Consider the following 22,778-nt stretch of genomic DNA (forward strand, 5'->3'; position numbering starts at 1 on the left):
CACAATTTCCTGAAGTTCTTTTGACAAGATTTTCATGAACGAGATATATCCGTCTAAAAAAAAGAGCAGATTGTCTAAAATCTACAAAACATCTTGTATTGCAAATTTCAAGCAAATGTCATTATGCACTTGTATAGATATAACTCAACCTTTTACTAGCCAAGTTGAAATTACTTATTTCCTTTGTTACTTTCACTTAACTTATTAAGTAGAGTTTACTTAATTTCATACGTGAAATTTACTTAAAAATATGCGTGTGAAATTTACTTAAAAAATATTCATGCAAAAAATTGCCAAAGAAAAATTAAGTAAATTTTACTTATTGTTTTTTTTTTCAGTGTACCTGAGGCTGCCAGTAAACGCCTGTCTTGGGACACGTGGCTACCGTTGGCCACGGCCCTGGTCAAGGAATTATGCGTCCAGTATCCAGATGGGATTGCATGGAGTGTGAATACAGGATAAATCTAGGGAGGTTTGTAAATGCGGCTACTTGCACATCAGCCTTATGTAACGTCTCTGGACAGATTTTGCAGGGGCACAATCAAACAGGACTTGGCTTTTGCCATCTGTTTGAGATTGATCATTGCAGTTTAGAGCAGAATGGATAAAAGAGTCTCTCTGTTAGTTATTTCTGTCTTTGAATTCCTTTGGTTGAATTCAGTTTCAGCCAGGATCTGCCTCTATGATCTGTTTTGATGTTCTGATGAAATGCACAAATTTATGAAACATTAGATATTTGGGGGGCAGCCGCAAGCAATCTGCATTTTTAACCAAAGATAATGAATAATCATGAGGATGTCGGCAGTCTGAGGGCATTAATTAACCACTAAAATGAATATAAGATAATGACTTTTTTTATTTTCTTCCCAGCATGGAAATAAGATAGCAGCTAAACTAAGATATGTATTTTATTTGTATTTATTAAATAAAATAAAAATCTGAAAAAAACAAAATCAGAATAAAATAAATAAAAAGGTAAAATGAAATAAAATCTAAAATAAAGAATATACAAAAAGTGAAAATGTCTATAAATGCATGTAAATGAGAATATGAATGAAAATACATAAAAAACTAAAATAAATATATTGTATGCATAAAATCCACATCTGCAAAATGCAAATGCTATTTACATTTTAACTGGTCTCCCAAAAAGTGTGTCTGCATTTTTTCTTCCCAAAAAAACAACAACAAAAAAGCTACAATAACTTACTGAAATAAAGTAACCACTATATTACAACAAAATATATATTATAAATAAGAATACTAATATACATAAATTTGTAACATTTGGGCAATGGTTTTACACAAACTTGTGGAGGAGTCCATTCTGTCATTAAAGCAAAAGTTGGACATCCCAAATACTAAAAACATGTTATATTCATGTAGCCTACATAATCCAGTTCAATTTCAATGTACACTCAAATTGCTTATTAAGTAAATATAATAAAAACAATACATTAAAGAAGCATTTTCACTAGTGATGGCATTTTGGACGCCTCTTAGACCTAACATGAGTATACGTTAGTACCAGACATGGAGCAATTATTTTCCAAAATTATCCTTGTTCCTGAAGCTATAAACCCAGACATCTAACTGTGCCACTGGCTAAAGGCTGATTAGCACACTCACCTGCCAACTCTCTGCACATCAATGGCTTTAGTAGATTAAAAGGATTCCCACATCGCTAGTCTTGGTTTTCTTGATTAACCACAGGATCAGGATCTGGAAAAAGGGCCCCGCTATATCACTTAGCAAATCCAAATGTAAAATAGTTTTTTGCCCTATGAAGCACAAAGTATATTATCACAATTTTGGTATTTGCAATCATAATGAGACGGCGGATTATTGAGGAAATGCACGGTGCTTAATTCGTGATAACTCATTGGTTATGGAATGGAAATAATGTTTTCTTTTTTGTGCATTTTTAAAACTGTCAATGAACTGTGGTGCACTGACGCTCATTAGTTATGCACAAAATATCAAATGACTCTGACAACTGGGTCATAGACGGTATTTATACATGAATTATTTGAATTAATTTGAAGGATTAAATATTAAACACTGGAAATGTTTACTTATATGTTATGCACCACATGATATCACCTATTTGACAAGCAGGCTGCCTAAGACATCACAATACTGAAGCTGAATAATCCCACTCAACTTTGCCTTCATTCAGTTACTGCCTCCAGTAAACCAAGGGATCAGGCTCCAAGCAGTTATAAATAAATCTACATCACACACTTCATGCATGATTCAAAAACATCCTCTGGGCTTATAGGAATGAGACAGGCCCTGCAGTATCTCTGGATGTGGGTCTGGTGACGCCCTGGTTTCATTCATAATTTGAGTTGTGTTTCTCTGAGCAAGTAAAAAACACAGAGGAAATTGCTAGAATTAGGTCTGTTCTTTTACTAGATTCACAGGTCCAGGCTAGTTTGATGTACACTGGGTATATGGTGTTATGAAACTGAACTAATCGGCCATTCAGGTTTTTGCTCATCCACTATACATGCAGAAGATAATATTGGAAATGAGTTGATGGTGTGATAGAAATATTTTATGTTATAGGTATTTTCAACATTATTAAATGTACAGAGAAATGCAGACTAAGGATGCTCAGGTCAAAGACCATATATACTTACCCAAAAAGTGCTTAACACAGAAGAACTAACAGTCATATGACTAGCTTAGATCATTACAAACCAATCACCAGAACAAATCACAGTGAAGTTGACTTGAGTGACATTGATTTTTACTCAACTGTATGATTTAAATGTAGGCTACATGTATCTTTCTATTCAGGAGACCCACACAGGTTGTTGTGGCCAGTGATCTCCCGGCCGTGAATAAAGATTAAGTAGGTTGTATTCATATTAAGAATTTCCACGACAATAGTGATCTACTTATTTGGATTAAAAGGATAGACAACAGACCCTTCTGTCATTTAGCATCTAATCAGAGTGTAAAGAAGTGTGTGTGTGTGTGTGTGTGTGTGTGTGTGTGTGTGTGTGTGTGTGTGTGTGTGTGTGTGTGTGTGTGTGTGTGTGTGTGTGTGTGTGTGTGTGTGTGTGTGTCTGACTGTGCTTGTAAAATAAATTCAGAATAAATGTAATATCCAGTGTAGATTTACAGCATAATGCCTTGTTATACAGAGTTAGACTTAAATGGCTACCAGCCTTGATAGTGACTGGCACTTATGCAGTCATATGTCAAGTCTGTAGCAAATAAGCAATTCAATTTGAACACCTTTAAGATGATTCTTATATTAAATGAACACGTTTTGCTTTGTGTTTCACTGAAAATGAGCTTCGAGACGCTGGCTGATGCTCTTGTTCGTCTCACAGCACATATGAGGCACCTTGTTTTCCTGAATGAAATCGTACGCGCGCGCTATTAATAGCACCGGCTCTCTGACGTCACAATGGAAGCCGCATCTGACTCGCGACAGATGATGATTCTCTCAAAGAGCCTCGCGACCGGGAAGGACACAATATCCCCGCGTATTTACCAGTCTATACGCTTGCAAGTATATAGGAATTAACTTTTTTGCGCACAAACGGGGACGTAGTGGCGGTTAGGAGATGGTTTTGCAGCATTTCCCCAGCTAGCGACGAGCGATTGTTCTTTCATAACATCAGCAAGCTGCAGTCACTGTATTCAGAATTCTTGACTTCTGACAACAATAAACACTCACATCACAAAGACACGGTACGTATGCGTGTGTCCAGCGTGTGGTGGCTTTTGTTTGCAGGGTGGTGTCCTCATGTAATTCATCATGCACCTTGTAGGACAGTTGATCAACTTCTTAAATAGAGACAACGATGCATTGTTTATATGCTAGGCTATAAGTCTATTATAATATAATTTTTGTTGGTTATGGAATTATTTCCCAAAATTACATTTCGTGGACAATGTGGAGTAATGTCAGTATTCTCCATACAGCTATGGTAAAAATGCACAACATAAATGCTTTGCAAGTTTACTACATTACTATTTGCATTTTCAGCAATGAAAATGTTTCATCTATAAACGATAAATAAATAAATGAAAAAATTTGCATTGTGTGGTAGCATCTAAATTAACTTATTTTATTCACATTAATAATAATAAAATGTCAACTTGGGGGTAATCATTTTTAAGGGTCAGATGAGATATGAATAACGCCTTATATGGGTACCTGCATACTTCCACGTTTCACGGTGTGCACTAATGTTGTTGTATGTTTACATTCGGTTACACTTTATTTTAAGATGTAGTTACATTGTACTTACTCAAATAAATACTGAGTACTATTAATTAACTAAATGTACTATAGGGTTAGGGTTTGGTTTAGGGTTAGTTACTTGTAATGATGCATAATTTACTGTTATTACTATAGTAGGTACATAGTAAAGTGTAAATATGTCACCTTAAAATAAAGTGTTACCTTAATTTATATGACATACACACTGCAATATCTCTTGATTCTGCAGTTAGGGTTAGTAGGTTTTTGTATGACTGTTCTGCAAGTTAAAACTTGAATGCAATAGTCACTCCAGATTTATGTGCTATTAATAAAAATCACGACTTTTGTTTCTGACTACCCATTTACTTTTCCATTTCTACTCGATTCAACTTGGCTTTCTTCATCTGTAATTGTAAGTGGTTGGAAAAATGCAGTAAACCTGGGTACCACTTTGGTTTTAATAAAACATTTAAGACAGCAATTTTAGTGGGTTGGATTTTTTTCCAAGAACTCAGAACTGATTCTTGCTAAAAACCTCATTATTTGTTCAAAGTTAAATTGCAACAGCCCCTGAAAAAAATGCCAATGACTCTGTATTCGTACTGTATATAAAGAGATTTCACCATAAAAGATGAGTGGATAACACTGTGGTAGTTATAGAGAGCACAGAGGTGCATGCATGGAAGTTTTGTCATCATGCTGAATGAATACACATGCCTTTATCTAATTTTTAATGCTGATTGACATCACTGTTAAGACATTTTTGAGGTATAGGAATTAAAGTGTCAGTGATGATTTTTCAGAGAATGCTTTTTTACACCTCACCTTTAACAAAACATCCAGTGGAAGATGTACTGAAGGTGTGAAGGTGAAAATTAGAGGTGATGCCGCATCATGTATCAGCACTAATTGGAGTGATAAAAGGGCACATCAGTAATTTAATATTGTATTATGTAATCAGACATGTTTTTTCCCCTTGGAGTTAAGACATGAGAAATAATTGTATGCTTTCAGTATTTAAATATAATACCACATGGATTATCTTTACTGTTAATGTTATTATTTAATGATTACATTAGATGCACCTGCCAAAGAGTTAGCAGCCGATAATTACCAAAGCTGTCATTAAACACACTCTTATATTGTTAGTAAATATTTCGACTTATTTTTTAATTAAAATGATCTTTATATTTGCACTCATGCACACTGCATCTGTCAAGAAAGTCAAATGGGTTGTGTTTTGTCCCACTCAGCAGGAATAAGTGGATATAATGTAGGGCAACTATTTTAGGAATGCGAAAACAAGAAGTCCTGTATTATATTGAGGTTTCATTGACCCACAGCAAGGTCAACGCTCTCTGCGGCTTCTGCTTTCTGAAATGAAATACCAGTATGAATGTGCGTCGTTATGAATTGTTGTGCAATAATTCCTCTTGTCATAGGGTGCTAAAGTTAAGCATGGACTACGAAAGACCCAACGTAGAGACCATCAAGTGTGTTGTTGTAGGAGACAATGCCGTGGGGAAGACTCGCCTTATTTGTGCCCGGGCCTGCAACACTACCCTGACCCAGTACCAACTGCTGGCCACCCATGTACCCACCGTCTGGGCCATCGACCAGTACAGAGTCTGTCAAGAGGTAAATCTTGTCTCAATTAAATTTACCTTGCCATTATCATTGCATTACGTCAGGCCTATGGCTGGAGATAATGAGCGCATGATCCCCAGATTTGCTTCTGTCAGGATTCATTTAAATTTCAGCTGGCAGAAGGGAAACAGATTACAGAAAAAGATCAAATACGCCTGTGGTCTTCTTTGCTCCGGGGCAGGGGTGCTACTTTAAAAGCCGAATTAACGCTATGACTCCTTGTAGGTCTTAGAGCGTTCCAGAGATGTTGTGGATGACGTAAGTGTGTCCCTCCGGCTATGGGATACCTTTGGAGACCATCACAAAGACAGACGCTTCGCCTACGGGAGGTACAAATACATTCTGTTTGATTTGCACTTCCTGTTTAATAGTGAGGCTAGCTTAAAAGAATTGTTCACCCAAAAATGAAAAGCTAAGCTAAACTAAAGCTAAGCTAAGCTAAAATGAACAAAATGCACCATGAATCTCTCAGAATAATCAACATTCAAATATTCTATTTTAAAATATTGAATTATATTCAAAGTTAATGCTTCTTGGTGTGTGTTGGTCCGTGTACATTTATTTGGTTTTTTAAATACTGAAAGCAGAAAAAAAAATTAAAAGAAAAGAAAAGAAAAAAGATTTCAGCTTTATTTTTTAGGGTCAGCTTGAGTATTCAACTTCCATGTAGGGGGGCATGAAACGGCCCTTTCCGCTTATTGGCAAACCAAAGATCAACCCATGCCATTACCTTTTTCTGTGTAACAAATAATAGTCATCTGTTGCTATAGTTGTATGGATTTATAAAGCGTTTACTGTGATATAATATTTATGAAATAACATATAATAATACAACATATAATAATATTTCTGTGGAACACGTAGGTTGCTGAATTTAATAGGTATAATTCACCCAAAAATGACAATTCTGTCATAATTTGCTCACCCTCATGTTGTTCCAAACCCGTAAGACTTTTGTTCCTCTTCGGAACACAAATGAAGATACTTTTATTTAAATCTGAGAGATTTCTGGCCTTTCATTGACAGCTACGCAACTACCACTTAAAAAAGTTCAAGAGATCTATCTATTAGTTCAAGAAAACTAATCCATATGAATTGAGCGGTTTAGTCCAAATTTTCTGAAGAGACAGGATCGCTTTATATGATGAACAGATTTAATTTAGTGTTTTAATCACATATAGACATTGATCAGCGAACATAAATAAACCTCAACCGAACCTGCTTGACGCACAAGAACAAACCTCATTGGTTCATGCTGAAGCTCAAACGTGCTGCGTAACATGAGAACGAGCCTCATTGGTTCTCACACGTCAAGCAAGCATGCATGAGCTTCCATTTACAACAACTGATGTGTGAGTTGAATGTTTATTTTTGAATAAAAGCCTAAATTCAATCTGTTCATCATATAAAGCGATAGAGTGTCTTCAGAAAATGTTGGACTAATCTGCTTAATTCATATTGATTAGTTTTCAAATTTAGTTAAAAATATCTTAATTTGTGTTCCGAAGATGAACAAAAGTCTTATGGGTTTGGAACAACATGAGGGTGAGTAATTGAAGACAGAATTTTAATTTTTGGGTGAACTATACCCTGCAACATGCACGTAACATTATTTGTCTGTCACTTAAACCAATCACTTACCATGTTATATATGTGCAGTTCCAAATTAGATTTGAGAGCTAAGAATAAAAGTTAAAATTTCAGTTCTGACACCCTAGCTATTGTATTACCTCAGAAGACTTACTTTTATGGATTTTTGTGTTACTTTTTTAGGTGTTTTTTGTTGTTCACCATTCATTTTAATTGTATAATAGTGCTGAATATCGTCTTTTGTGTTCCTCAGAAGAAATATAGTCATATATTGGTGTGAAAGAACATGAAAGAATATGTGAATGATGACAAAAGTTTTTCATTTTTGGGTGAACTATCTTTTTAATTCCTTGTTAAATTAAATTAATTTCATTAGGGTGCATTGTATTTATTTATTATTGCAATCAGTGTGACTCAGATTAAACTAAATAAAATAAATATGAGGGTATGCATGAGAAAATGTCACAGTGCTCTCTAGTTAATATCTCAACAAATTACCAGAGAAAATTTTTAATTGCTTCTTCAGTTCACAAGTGCCACCACTTTACTGAACAGAAAGACAGGAAGCATCTTGCCATCATATGCTTTCATCATTTGCTCTGACATCAGACACTGAGCTATTTGCAACTGAATGTGTGCCGAACATGACAGCTGAGCACTGTTATGTTAACTCATGGCCATTTTGTGTCAAGCACTTGTTTAATGAGGTGTTTCTTTGCATTCATCACACGCTCACTGCTTCTCATGCTTTCTTTTTATGGCATATTCAGAACTGAATAAACATAGAATGTTCTCATTTTGGTATAGTGGTGGTAACATAATTAGCATCAATTATGTTATGTTCACAGATGTATTTAGCATGCAACATTCATTTTCTTATTATTGCTGTTTCATTCAGGGTCATTTTTTTTTGTTTAACTGTTTATAAAACAAACACATTTAGGAAATATTACTGATAGCTGGTCAGTTTTTACTGAAAGGTATTATGGTTGGTGTTATATTCATGGTAAACCTCACTTATTATTCAGCAAGATTTTTTTTTTTACTAAATAATTTTTTTATTAAAATATGGCAGAAACATCTTAACGATATTAGACCACCGGGTGTATGTTAATCCACGGCCTAGTTCAATAGTACTGTAAGTGACTGCAGAGGGAATCAAAGTCATTTCCTATAAAGTTCGGTCCCTATGAAATCCCAGAATGCACCATTAAAAAAGGGCATCATCTGATACCTATATTTACTTTATTTTGCTGGAATATAATACCTGGAGCTCATGCCTTGTTATACAGCAATGTTTTTGATAAAAATCATTTACATTTTATTGAGTGACCTTGTCATGTCAAAAGTAATTTAGTCATCAGTGTCCCAGTGCTTAGTGGATTGTTATCACCCAAATTCATGTTCATGATATACTGATTCAAACCAGCTAGAGAGGGGAATGAGACGCAGTCCAATAATCCGTTTCAGAGAAATTATATTCCTGGAGTGTTCAGTTCTTATGTCCTTTTGGAGTTTTTTAACAGATGGTGTTCAACAGGATGAGTATGACCCGATTCTTCCCTCTGACAGTCTGAAGAGAGACTTTAGAAATCCAAAGAAAGGTTGTCTGTATATTTACCCTACAAGAGAAAGAGTATGACATGATTTAGTGCTAAACCCATCTCAGTCCAGATACACTAGACTACATCAATCAAACACACCTGACTTGTGGCTGGAGAGCATGCCTTGCTCCCTAACTTGCTCCCAGTCATGTTCAATGGAATTATATTTTTAGTCTTACTTGCTTTATTGCATCCTAAAATAACACCAAGACACTGAGGTCTGGAGTCATAAAGCTTGGCTCTGACTTAAAGAATGACCTCTAGATGCTCACCACTCAGGGCTTCAATGTGTTAGTGGTGTACTCTGTTGTCTTTAGCAGTAGCCCATAATTTAGGAACCAGATTCTAAAGTCCTACACCTCTCAGAATCCCCATGTCCTGTCTGTAATTACCAAATAGAAGCGTGAGAAATGTGTGTCCTGCTTTATGAGCACAGGATAATAGTAGGGGAGGGCAGCACGAATAAATGCTTATATCACAGTATCAATAATATTATATAATGGGAAAAAAACATGAATGCTGCATCATCTCATTTTGGAATTTTATGGACGCAGACTAAAAGATATGATTTATTCATGAAAAATGATAAATCTCACGTTATGTAACATTTCAAGGGATGGCTCAACCAAAAATGAAAATTCTGCCATCATTTACTAAACCTCATGACATTGCAAATCTGTATGGCTTTCTTTCTTCTGTGGAGCAGAAGATATAGACAATCAAACAAACAAAAAACTGATGCATTTCTCAAAATATCCTATTTTACTTTCACAGAAGAAAGGTTTGGAACAATATGAGAGTGAGTAAATGAGTGAACTATCATTTCATGTTAAAAACAAAAAGAAATATTATAGAATAGATAGTTCTGATCCCAAAATCTGACTGGAAGAGACGCATTTTTCACCCTGCCGTCAAATATTCATATAAATTATACAACAGCTCCACTTGAAGTGGTGTAACAAACGCTCCTGAATATCAAGTTCTTCCTCATCTTAGAAAAACACAATTGCAACATATCAATTACTTAAACATTTTCACTCTCACACAGTATATACTTACATATCTCTTGCTGAGTGACTGGTTCGTTTTGTGATAAACGAGAAGAAACAACTCAGTGAAAGAGAAGTCATAAATCTGGGTGATTAACTGACATTGTTGACAGAGGGAAAATACAACCTTTACCGCAATCAGTCTACATGAGTTTACCTAAAGGAGACAAAGACACTTTTGCATGGATGTAGCAATTTTACAAATGACTCCTTCTGTTAGTGTGTTTTGTATTATTAATAATTAAGATGATTTTACTTCCTGGATTGATGTATGGTAAATAAGGATAATCGCTGCTTATAGGCTGATTTACTCTCATTTATTCAGGTTGAGGGAGTTTTATTGTTGAGTTGCTGAAAGGGCAAACTGCATCCATGCTGGCCCTCCAAGACATTATGAAGTCCAAATAAGTGCTACATGTTTTACCAGAAGTGCATTGATTTTGGCTTAACATCAAAACAGGCTTGTCTCTAGAGCACTAGGGTGATCTGCCAAGAGCCCCATTTCGACCCGAGATGTCAGCAAACAATTACTGCAGGCAGGATAGTCTTTAGCCTAGCAATTATTGGGACCATGCTGTGCCATATCAAAGTGTTCAGATATCTTCAACCTCACGTCTTAAAAGCTGACTGATATCAGACTCTGGGCAACTGTATCTTTGGACTTGTCATTAAAGATTGTGGAGGTAATGTTGTTCTCCTTCAGACAGACTTCAGAACTGTCATTGACTACAAAGGCAAATTATTATGTAGCATTGTTCTGTGCCTCTTTTTGTTTGTAGGGCTCCTATGATCTTTATGCAAGCCTGTGAAACATAAGAGAGACACTGTAAGTCGTCAAGCCTGCTAGCATCTCCATAATTCTCTGCATTGCCAAGTATGTGGTGTGGTAGCTGAGACCTTTGCTTGCCCAGTCAGCAAGAAATGCACGATTCCTTTTGTGGACGATGGCAAACGGGTGATTATACATTATTCACCTACTTGTGTGGTGACGGTTGTTGCTCCCCTCCCCAGGATAGACTTTGTACTAATCTTGCTTCAGGAAGGTATGCCAGCAGTGCGCCAGAATGTCTGCATGTCATCCTCTTTGTGCTTTTGTTTTGTCTGTTTTGTTGACCATGTTTGTTCTAGTCCTCACAGATGCAGCCAAAAAAGCATTGCCAAAGGAGTTTGTAGTCTTGGGCATCCGGTGTGTCTAAACTAAAGGCAATCTTTTTGCGTGCTGTCAACAAGTCAATGTCAGGCTGGCATTAATATTGCAGGTTTTGCATGTCCACCGAACACTGAAGGACTGTGATGTTTCTACGGATACCGCTTGGCACCTGTCACATAAGACACTCTTGGCTTAAAATCCTGTTAGCATGCCATGCGTGTTACGTGGTGTCTTGTCCTGTGTTGTTGCACAGACAAGTTTTCATTGGAAAATGACCTGATTTCCTTTTTACCTTTCACTTTCGAAGGTCTGACGTAGTGGTTCTCTGCTTTTCCATCGCCAATCCCAACTCCCTACATCATGTTAAAACCATGTGGTACCTCGAGATCAAGCACTTCTGTCCACGCACACCCGTCATCTTGGTCGGTTGCCAGCTGGACTTGCGCTATGCTGACCTGGAGGCAGTCAATCGAGCTAGGCGACCATTATCAAGGTACTGGTAACTAAAGCCCTTGTCCCTATTCCTTTGCAATTCACAGCTATTCCTTTGCAATTCCTATGAAAATTCCCAAAGTTGCATACGCTTTAACCAGTTGCGCTGTCATATTAATGCCAGAACTGACTGTATTTATTTGTCTCTCACAGGCCTATTAAACCTGGAGATATTTTGCCTCCAGAGAGTGGAAGGGAGGTAGCCAAAGAGCTTGGCATCCCATACTACGAGACAAGTGTTTTCGACCAGTTTGGGATCAAGGATATCTTTGATAATGCAATCCGAGCAGCCCTCATCTCGAGACGCCACCTACAGTTCTGGAAGTCCCACCTGAGGAAGGTCCAGAAGCCACTGCTGCAGGCACCATTTTTGCCACCCAAAGCACCTCCACCACTCATTAAGATCCCAGAGTGCCCAGCCAAAAACCGGGATGGCCCGAGGCAACTTCTTGAAAGCCCCCTGTGCGCTGATGTTATGTTCATCATTCAGGAACACGTCCACTTGTTTGCCCACAGGATCTACCTGTCTACCTCGTCATCCAAATTCTTCGACCTCTTTCAAATGGATTTCTCAGATGAGTCCCAGTGCTTGGTGGTAACAGAGCGTCACAGGCGGGATCAACTGATGCGCACACTAAGCCTGGACACAGAAGAGGACGTCACTGTTCTCCCCAACCTTTCGCCTTGCTCGCTCCGAGCATCCAAGAGTGATGGTACCCTCAAAGTGATGAGTTTAAGTGGGATGCACCGGCGCACCAGGCTGTCCCTGGCCTCTTGGAGCAAGGCTTTCTACAGCATCCACAAGGAGAACGTGATCAACCCAGTCACGGGTACGCCGGCTCTTATGACTGTTGTGAAGATGGATCATTCCATCCACAATGGACCATTCAGTGCCGTCCTACGCTTCCTCTACACTGGTGAGCTGGATGAAAAGGAGAAGGACCTGATGAAGATCGCCCAGATTGCAGAGATCCTAGAAGTGTTTGATCTCAGGATGATGGTGGAGAATATCATGAACAATGAGGGCTTCATGAATCAAGAGATCACAAAAGCATTTCATGTGAGAAAGGCAAACCGAATCAAAGAGTGTCTCGCCAAGAATAATTTCACAGGTATTAATGAACACAGATGTGTTTAATTTATCTTACATTGATTGAGAAAGTAACATCTCACTTGAAAATGATTATTTCAACATCTGCTACATCTGCTACAACATCTGCAAGCCTCCTGAAATGTATTGTTGAGGAAATTACTTTTTAATAGAATACCAAGCCACAAGCTTTTCATAATTAAAAGTATTTCAACTACAGGTATGTAGCTCAAACAGTGCTAGCAGCTTCAAGGTCATGGGTTTGATTCCCAGTGAATGCATGGACTGAATGATATACCTTGTTGCTTTAAAAAATTGATAAATGTACATGTAACTACTGTCAAGCCATAAGAAAGTTGCTAACTACATTCATGCTATGAGCGATGATGTTGCAGTTTGTCATGCTATACAGCTGCTTATTGGATAAGTATTTCATTAAAAGCAGCATGTTTTACTGAAACTACTGTCATACTGAAAAAACATAGTTATTAATAGCGTCACTACATTCAGTTATTTAATTTCCAACACTGTTGTTGATGTGATAAAGCATTAGTTTTAGTGGTATAAAATGGGATAGCAAAGATTCTATAAAAGATTCCTTTGTAAAGAGCAGTTACTCATGGTGTGTTGGACTGTCTTGCAGATGTGGTGTTCAGTTTGGATGATGGCACCATTAACGCCCACAAACCACTGCTGATCTCAAGCTGTGACTGGATGGCTGCCTTATTTGGGGGCTCTTTCATGGAGAGTGCAAATGACGAGGTGAGTGTGAAAACAATGTTTAATGAGCTCCAGTTAGGGCACTGACAAGTTTACATCTTTACTTTATCCTTAAGCAGTAATGAGTCTGCCAGTTCATAAACAGATGGTACAAGGTCACACCGCTCAGACATTTACATGTGAATATATACTCAAATAGATGCGCACTGACACATTTTACAGACATTGGCTTGTCAACAAATTGCATCGAATTCTTGAATAACTAAAATAGTCTGGTCTGGTGTCTCTAAGTGACGTTTTGAAAATCTATTTTTGCAGTGATGAATGATCTGTCAGCTCTTATGAGCTTTGGAGTGAGTGATGTTTGTCTTACAAGACATTTATAATATAGCAGGGTTATTACATTTTGAAAAATGTCATTCATTTGAATTTTGTTTTACATTGATTTTCAATTTAAGTTTATCTGTAGTAATTGTTCATTCTTTTTTTATTATTATTTAGAAAACAACTGTTTTCCTTTTATCTGAAACTCAATTTCTCTATATTGAGTTTTGTAGAGTTCTTGTCTATATTTTAATGCACATTTATAGTGTTACTTTAGATTTTACTTAAATTGTTTATAGAGTTACTTTAGATTACATATATTTGTCTTTGTATTTTATTAATGATAATAACCTTATAGTATAGATAGCATCATAATTAATAATTCATTATAATTGCCTAGCCATTGACATGCATAATTCATAATTAATGAGCTGAGATGCACCATCGATACAGGTAAGCTACTTCCTTCTGTTTGAAGCAAACATTATGCTTTTTGCTGGTTCCACGGATGCCACATGCACACTTAATCCTGCTACCACTATCCAAATAGACGCTTTCATCTGTGGCACTGTTCAGTAATTTCCTCCTTAATAGGTGGAATAAAGCCAAGGTGGAATAAAACCAAGTTTCCTCCCTGAGGAGGAAAAGCAGACGTCATTCAGAGACAGTGATCTGTTTTCTTCTATGGATAATTTTTGCACAAGGGAGTTAATGCATGATGGCCAGTCATTTTTATTTGCCTTAGTGCTCTGACATTTCATGCCACTGTAACAATTGGGACAGCTATATTTTAGGCAGCGTCCTACTTTCAGACATAAGTCTATCTAGTGCTTGCTCAAATCCGAGAGAGCATGCCTCTTTTTCTTGCACTCTCTTTTGGAGTGGTTGACTACCCCAGCGAAACACAGACTGTGCTTGCCCTTGAAGAGTATTATGTAATGGGTTACGTAGCAGCATCTATCTGCATGTTCTACTCAAATGTGCTTAGTAATGCTAGGCTGCTGGTGAGCCGACCATCCGTTTCATAGAGATTAAAGACTGAAATGTCCCGTTTCCAATCAGCTGACCAGAGACTGCTAAACACACATTGTTTCTGTTCTGAAATATAAATATTTTTTATCTTTTTAATTGTTGGTGCTCTTGAGCATATTTCTTCAATGGTCGAATTCAAATCTCTAGTGTGAGTATTACATTTCTTTTGTAATCACCCATAAATCCTGTGAAAGTCCACAGGAAATAAAAATTGGCCCTATTTACATTTAACTGGTCTCCAAAAATATTCAGCATAATTATTAATCCCCCAAAAACTACAATAACTTACTGAAATAAACTCAGCAACACACTATATTACAAAATAAATAAATAAATACATAAATAAATAATAACAAGAATACTACTAATAATAGTTATATATAAAATATTTTTTATTATATATTAAAATAAATATATATATAAAATAATACATATTATTATTATAATTAATAATATTATTATTATATTTACCAATTTATAGTAGTATATAAAAAGATATATTAATATATTTAATATATAAAATAATACATATTATTACATTGACCAAGGAACCTAAAAAATGTGCTTCATCTGGTAACAACTTCATGTAAATTTTATTGAGGTCAAAATTTTATGTCGTCTGAATAAATCAACCTCACAAATTAGGTTAGATCGAGCAGAAAACAATATTGTAGGTAACAACTGCAGGTTTTTTTTGTGCATTTCTATAACTTGGTCCGCCTTTTAACTGACTTTCCTCTTTGGTAGATGTCACAAGTCCTTTTATTTTTCAACCTCTCCAAATACCTGTCATATAAAGATGCCCACGCAATTTAATTTAAGTCTCATTCTACATCTTTTCCACCAATGTCCTATTTCACTCAAGAATTATGTCATATTTCAGATGTAAATGGGATGTAAATGCTATTTCACGCTGACTTAGTGGCACCAAATGGAATTGAAAAAAATGTATAATGACGTACGTTCATATCTGTTGCCAGGTCTCATTCCCCAACACCAGCAGGGTATGTATGCAGGCAGTGCTCGAGTATCTCTACACCAGTCAGCTGTCGCCCATGGCAGACCTGGACCCAATGGAGCTAATCGCCCTGGCCAACAGACTGTGCCTTCCACGGCTCATCGCCCTGACAGGTGAGCTTTCTGCCAACGCCCCGCCACACGCTCTAAATGACACACAAGACACCACATGCATTCCTCAAGCACAGAACCATTTGACCACCTCAGATCCAAAGCGAACAGGTCTTTGAGCCCTTTCGGTCTGTGTTGCTTAGCAACGAGTGATGTCAAGGTGCCAAATAAAAGAGAATGTCTCCGCAGAGCTTTGTGTGGCACACACTACAATCTGTCCGGCAGACGTTATCTAATGACGTGGTGGTGACAGGCTGAAATGTATCTGTGACTCCAGATGCAGCTATTTACCTCAGGTTTTTGCGTAGCCTGCGCCGCCCCAGAGAAAACACATTTTCTTTTTTTGTGCGCTGTCAGATTATTTACAGTCTGCAAGAGTAGCAAAGCATCAAATGAAATATTATGTTGTGTAAATAACGCTGCTTTGCTTAAACTTGACATTGGGGAAAAGCTCATCTGAATATACCTTCTGTTTAACAGATATTTTCTCCCCTCAGAGCAATACGCCGTGAGCGAGTTATTAAAAGCATCTAAAGATGGACAGGATATTGATGGAGAGGTACTCACCTATCTGGAGCTTGCTCAGGTAAATCCATCCTTCGTTATTAAAATTGATAAATAATAGTAGAGAAAAGTGTCGGCTAAATTTATAAATGTAAATATTAGTACGGTGGACCATTAAAAAAACACGAATTAATCACATAGGATAGTTGTTGTGAGTCACGATTAATCGGCTGCTAATATTAAAACTTGTAATTGTAAATTCAGTTCTATAATCGTGATTTCCCCAAATTCAACTGTAAATGTAACTTTTAATGACTTCTGCAATCTTCAAATTATTCAACCCCTTGAATAGAATCCCTCACAACATCACAAATCTGCAAAACAGGTGTTATCTCAAACAAAAATACACCTGATGCAACTAATCAAGGGCTTCATTAGTTGCACCAGGTGTGCTTGTGCCAGAACACATTAAATATCCGAACTAGCTAGGTTTGTCACATTTGACTGCATGTTAGAAATATGGCTAAGTCAAAAGAATCGTCCAAAAAGTGAAGAGAAGGTATCATTGCCCTTCACAAACAAGGAACAGGATTCAAAAAGATTGCAAAGGCATTAAATGTTCCTAGAGAGACCGTTGGAAGCATATTTTGCAAGTTCAGAGTTTAAGGAACAGTGGTTACACTACCTGGACGGGGCAGAAAAAGGAAGCTATCAACGGCTCCAACCAGATTTCTGAGAAGGCAGTTTCAGAAAAACCCTTGAGTGACTGCAAAAGATCTGCAGCAAGACTTGGTTGCAACAGACACTGATGTTTCAGCTTGCACAATAAGGCGTGTACTAAATGCATGCCAGAACTCCAAGAGGTACACCACTACTGACCCAAAAGCACAAGAAAAGTTGGCTCCAATTTGCTCAAAATAATATAAATAAGCCACAGAGATTTTGGGATTCTGTTCTGTGGAGCGATGACACAGTGATTTCGGCCCTATGGATCAGCAGTATGTCTCGAGGAAGAAGAAAATGAAGCATATGCTGAAAAGAACATTCCCTACAGTTAAGCATGGTGGTGCTCGGTGATGCTCTGCGGCTGCTTTACATCCTCTGGCACTGGAAACCTGCAGCGTGTGGAAGGCAAGATGGATTCATTGAAGTATCAGGAAATCCTAGGAGAAAACGTCATGCTGTCAGTGAAGAAGCTGAAGCTTGGGCATTATCGGACCTTCCAACAGGACAATGATCCCAAGCATACCTCAAAATCCACCGAGGCTTGGTTGTAGAAGAAGTCCTGGAAGATTCTACATTAGCCATCACAGTCACCTGTCTTAAACCCTATAGAAAATCTCTGGTGGGATTTGAAGAAGGCGGTTGCAGCACGCAAACCCAAGAATATTACTGAACTGGTGGCCATTGCTCATGAGGAATGGTCTAAGATTCCTCAGAAACGCTGCCAGAAGCTGGTGTCTGGTTATACATCTCGTTTGCATTAGGTCAGAACAACAAAAGGGTGTTCTACTATTTACTAAAAGGCTTGCCATGAAGGAATTGAATCATTTTCAGACCGCAGAAGTCATTAAAAGTTGCATTTTCAGTTGAATTTGCGGAAACCACTTTTCCACAAAACAATTTTCTCTCAGAAAATGTCTCACATTAAACATTTCATATTAATCAGAGATTTATCTCAAGATCAATGTGTTATTTTCCCCAGCCCTAGTAAATATATACTAAATTAATAAAAAAAAAAAAATTTTAAAACATACACTAAAGACATTTACTGTAAACAACTGGCAACATTAGTATAAAATAGAGTATTGCTTTAATATTTTTACTGTAATTGAACAGCTTTCAGAAACATGTTTTATGTAAACACTCTTTGTCTCTACAATAAAATCAGCTGTGATTTTACAGGTGCAAATTACAGAAGTAAATATATCTGTAAATATCTGGTATTCTGTAGAACTGTAATTACTATATGTAATTTATCCAAAGCTACAATAAACGTATTGCAGTTATAATTGCCTTGGCTTGGAGCAACCCTGAGAGTTGTAATAGGTTGCTATATAAGCCCATGCACTGTTGGCACCATTTAATTTTCCTTTTAGCCTACCTTAAATTGTGCAGTAACCTTCAAAGATTTGACAGTAGCAGCAAAAACTCATAGTAAAATACAAAATATAATTTTAGAATACAAGATGACACCCTTTGTTTACAGTGATCATACTGTATTCCAATATTTAGACTAAATAACAGTGTGACTGTTTATCAAACAAACAATGTTAACGTCTTGTTTTTTCATTCTCTTTGTTTTGATGACAGTTCCATAATGCTAATCAACTCGCTGCCTGGTGTTTACACTACATCTGCACCCATTACAACAGGATATGTGCCAATTACCGCAAAGAGATAAAGTCGAAATTGCTGGGTAAAAACCTTTCCTGAACTATTATGAGACAGATGCAAACACCATCATTGGAACTGCATGATTTAAAGCACCTGTAATTACATTTAACTTTGCTTTATTACATAGAAGTAGCTATGATGAGTCTTTAAGAGTGTCCTCTTAAAGTGATAGTTCACCCAAAAATGAAAATTATGTTTCAAATCCATATGCTGTTAGTTTTTATACCTATGGAACACAAAAGGAGATTTTTAGAAAAATGCTTACGTTGCTCTTTTTCACTACAGTTCATAGTGACTGCATTACTTAGTATAAATCTTTAGTATAAAGTTACTGTTTGAGCATGAAAAATTCAGTTGCGTTAGTAGTGTGTTGAAACTATTAGACATTTTCCAAACACGCTCAAAGCGGTTGACCAATAACAACACACTGGTCCAGCCGACCAATCAGAGCACACTGTGCTTTTTGGAAGGAGGAGCTTCATAGAGGCCGGAACCAAACAGAGCGTTACAGACAGACATTTTTCCAAAATATTAGACGAATAGTGTTGTTTTTTTAACAATTAAACATGAAAACCTATTCTAGCAGACCCTAAAACCAAAATCAAGACTTTATGTAAAAGGGCATAATAGGTCCCCTTGAAGTAAATAAGCAAAACATTTAATAATTAAAAATTTTAGGTGAACTGTCCCTTTAAGAGGATACATTTCTGCTTCCTAAGCTTTGTTGTTTATTATTCACCCTTGACATCTTTCTGGGTTTGTGTTGTAATGTGAGCAGAAAACCAGGAATATCTTGAGAAGCACCGCTGGCCTCCGGTCTGGTATCTTAAGGAGGAAGATCACTATCAGCGGGTGAAGAAGGAGAGAGAGAAAGAGGATGTGGTTTTGAATAAACATCACTCGAGGCGACGCTGGTGTTTCTGGAGCACGTCCCCTGCTGTTGCTTGAGTCTGTTCCATTCTAAAGCTCGTTTTATTTTCAAAGCTCTTATGTTCCTTCTTTTCCTATTTTGCTAAGATGAAACAGGCCACTCTAAACGAGCAATCGGTTTGAAGCACAATCTCAATGTCCAATCAATGCTGGCCAACAAATCTGTGAAGGTGATGTAAGCCTATTCCTTATGGTGTAATATTCGTTTTAATAATCGTGCTGTTGTGTCGGACATGTTTGTGTCACAGCAGTGATCTGACTGTGTTACACACATAAGAATCTTTAAACACTAAGAGGATTAGGGAATCTGTTTTATCTTGTATTTCCTTTTTTCACTTAGGTGCTATATACTGTATATTTGCATTAACACTGTTAAATCAAGTCATCTAAGTGGAAAATGCTCATTATGCCACTAATTCCGAGCACATACATTGATTTACCAAATTAGCATTGTACAATTCTGTGTTCAGGCAAATTTGGGGTAATGTGGGAGGCCTGTGATTTGGATTATGACCAAAAACTTTGAGCACTTGATATTTGGGCTTGCTGTAGATTGTAATATAATGGATGTAGTTTGATCATCGTGATTGTAAGAGCTAACAGAATTCATCCCTATGTAAATAGCAGGGACAGGAATGAATAGCTGGGTTATTCCTATTATGCAATACATTTCGAACTCCTTTTTCAAAAACAAAACAAATGGATGCATTTCTGGAAAATAATATGCTGGTCTTTTTTAAAAATATGTTTTGGTAAAACTCAGGCACTTAAAATGATTAATTATAACTTGATTATTTACAAAATGTCAAGAAACAGGAAAGATAGGATGATATGGAGCCCCAAAAAGGTCATGGTGACAAAAATATGAGATAGGTGCATTGGCTTGCAAAGAATGCAAAACTATTTCCAACCTATCAGGATTTTAATGTTAGTCATCGTTTAGTGAGATATTAGCAGTTAGTTTTAAACGTATTTTTTCTTTTTTATACAAATTTTTGTCATTTGACAGGCTTTAAGTACACATGACACACGCATAGAATGTTACCTTAGAACTTTATTGCCTCCGAATGATGTTTTAGAATATTACAAATTCCGGCGAGGAAAAGAAATTGATGTCTATTCTCAGAACAAACATAAAACAAACACAACAGAACTATATAAAGGCTATTCATATGAGTATGTTTAACCTAAAGGATTTATACTTTCTTTAATTTGATACGGTACTCCACATAGGAAGAACAGACATGCCAAATAGTTACAGATTGATATTGTCTTGGTCTGGAGCAATGTTTATATAGGGTAACGTGAAAATAAGTGGGACAGTCTGAAATCTGCCTCAATGGCTCTAAATTAGCACGCGTTGCAGTTCCATTTTTTACCATATATTTATATTGGCGCTGTAGAGCTGAGAAGGGCTCCGAGACCGGCTGCCCTGCTTAGTATAATGATACATGCTAGCTGAAGCCATGCCCTAAATTTTACCATATCCAGCTCACTTTATGACTTAAAAGAGTTTAGAAATTTTTTTTGGTGCAGAATACTGAATACATTTACAATTTATTGTCGAGTCAGTTTATATAGAGGTCATATAAACTGACATATCGATGATGTCAACATGAAACGGAATTTACTAAAGATGAATGGCCCGTTTACACCAAGAACGATAACTATAAAGATAACGATAACTATGTTCACGTCCACACCAACACACAAAAACTATTTATTATAAGCGCATGCTGCAGTTTTGTCATCTGCTGCTATAAATGCTCGAGCTCTTTAAAGCAAGATGGATTCTGATTGGCTGTGAATGTTTTTATCATTCATCAGCCGGACAAAATCGTTGTGAAAGTAATTCCAACGATTTTCTGTGACGTTATCCTTCTAGTTGTGGTGTGGACTGCTATTCTTTTATATTCAGAACAAATTTGTAAAACTAAATCTCTGTTATAGTTATCGTCCATGGTGAGAACGGGCCTTAACTAGGAATAATGAGGAAACATCAAAAACCTAAAACTGATTTCAAATTAAAACATTATGATTAAAAAAAAGAATAAGCAACTGAAATTTATTAATTTTTTTATTTGAGAATTTAGTACATGAAATTACGTAAAGTTTTAATTGAGATTTTTACTGTGATTAAAGAAAACAAATTAATTGGGTTTATTTTAATGGTGAGTTTAATATTTGATCCAATATTAAATATGATGGCGACTTCATATATACTGCATAATATGAATGACCCAGCTCTGTCCAGTTGGAAAAGGTTTTACAGGAGCTACAGTCTACCAGTTAGGCCCGTTCACACCACAATAACTATAAAGATAAATAGCAGTAACTATATTAGCATTCACTTTATATTCACATTAGCAACAAACGATATTGCTCTGTTTATCATAAGCATGCTGCAGTTATGTCGTAAATGCTCAAGATCTTTCAGACAGAATGCGTTTTTTTCATTGTACTGCGCTAAACACACGCTAGACGGACGTCTTTAACCATCGCGTTCGCGTCTCGCGTCTTTTGCAGCGTGAAGGCAGGATGGATTCTGATTGGCTGTCAATTTTATCGTTCATCAGCTGGAAAAAATCTTTGTGAAAGAGACCGTTTCTCTGTACCGCTATCGATATAGTTGTGGTGTGGACTCTGCTATTCTTTTACATTTACAAGGATTTGCAAACTATGTCTTCATGTTTATCGTTATAGTCATCGTCCTTGGTGTGAACGGGCCTTTACACTTTATTTTTCTAGTCTCTTCCATGTGTTGTAGCATAATGCTAATCTTTACTGACAAACTACACATTCACTTATAATTAGAAGGGCTTAGAAACACGCTTAGTTCAGGGCAAACCATATCTAACAAAAATAAATAGGCCTAATGTAACCACTACTCACA

General features: G+C 36.8%; 1 protein-coding gene across 1 annotated transcript; it reads left to right on the top strand.

Moving 5' to 3' along the window:
- Positions 1 to 3,437: 3,437 nt before the first annotated feature.
- On the top strand, positions 3,438 to 22,297 carry rhobtb1 (Rho related BTB domain containing 1). Its single transcript, XM_082151507.1, has 10 exons — positions 3,438 to 3,711; positions 5,671 to 5,866; positions 6,101 to 6,204; positions 11,576 to 11,761; positions 11,914 to 12,872; positions 13,494 to 13,612; positions 15,907 to 16,057; positions 16,552 to 16,640; positions 18,872 to 18,977; positions 19,734 to 22,297. The coding sequence occupies exons 2-10, from the start codon at positions 5,687 to 5,689 to the stop codon at positions 19,901 to 19,903; spliced, it is 2,064 nt and encodes a 687-aa protein (XP_082007633.1). The 5' UTR covers positions 3,438 to 3,711; positions 5,671 to 5,686; the 3' UTR covers positions 19,904 to 22,297.
- Positions 22,298 to 22,778: the final 481 nt, after the last annotated feature.

This window comes from Leuciscus leuciscus (genome assembly GCF_965113295.1).
Source record: "Leuciscus leuciscus genome assembly, chromosome: 21".
NCBI classification, from domain to species: domain Eukaryota; kingdom Metazoa; phylum Chordata; class Actinopteri; order Cypriniformes; family Leuciscidae; genus Leuciscus; species Leuciscus leuciscus.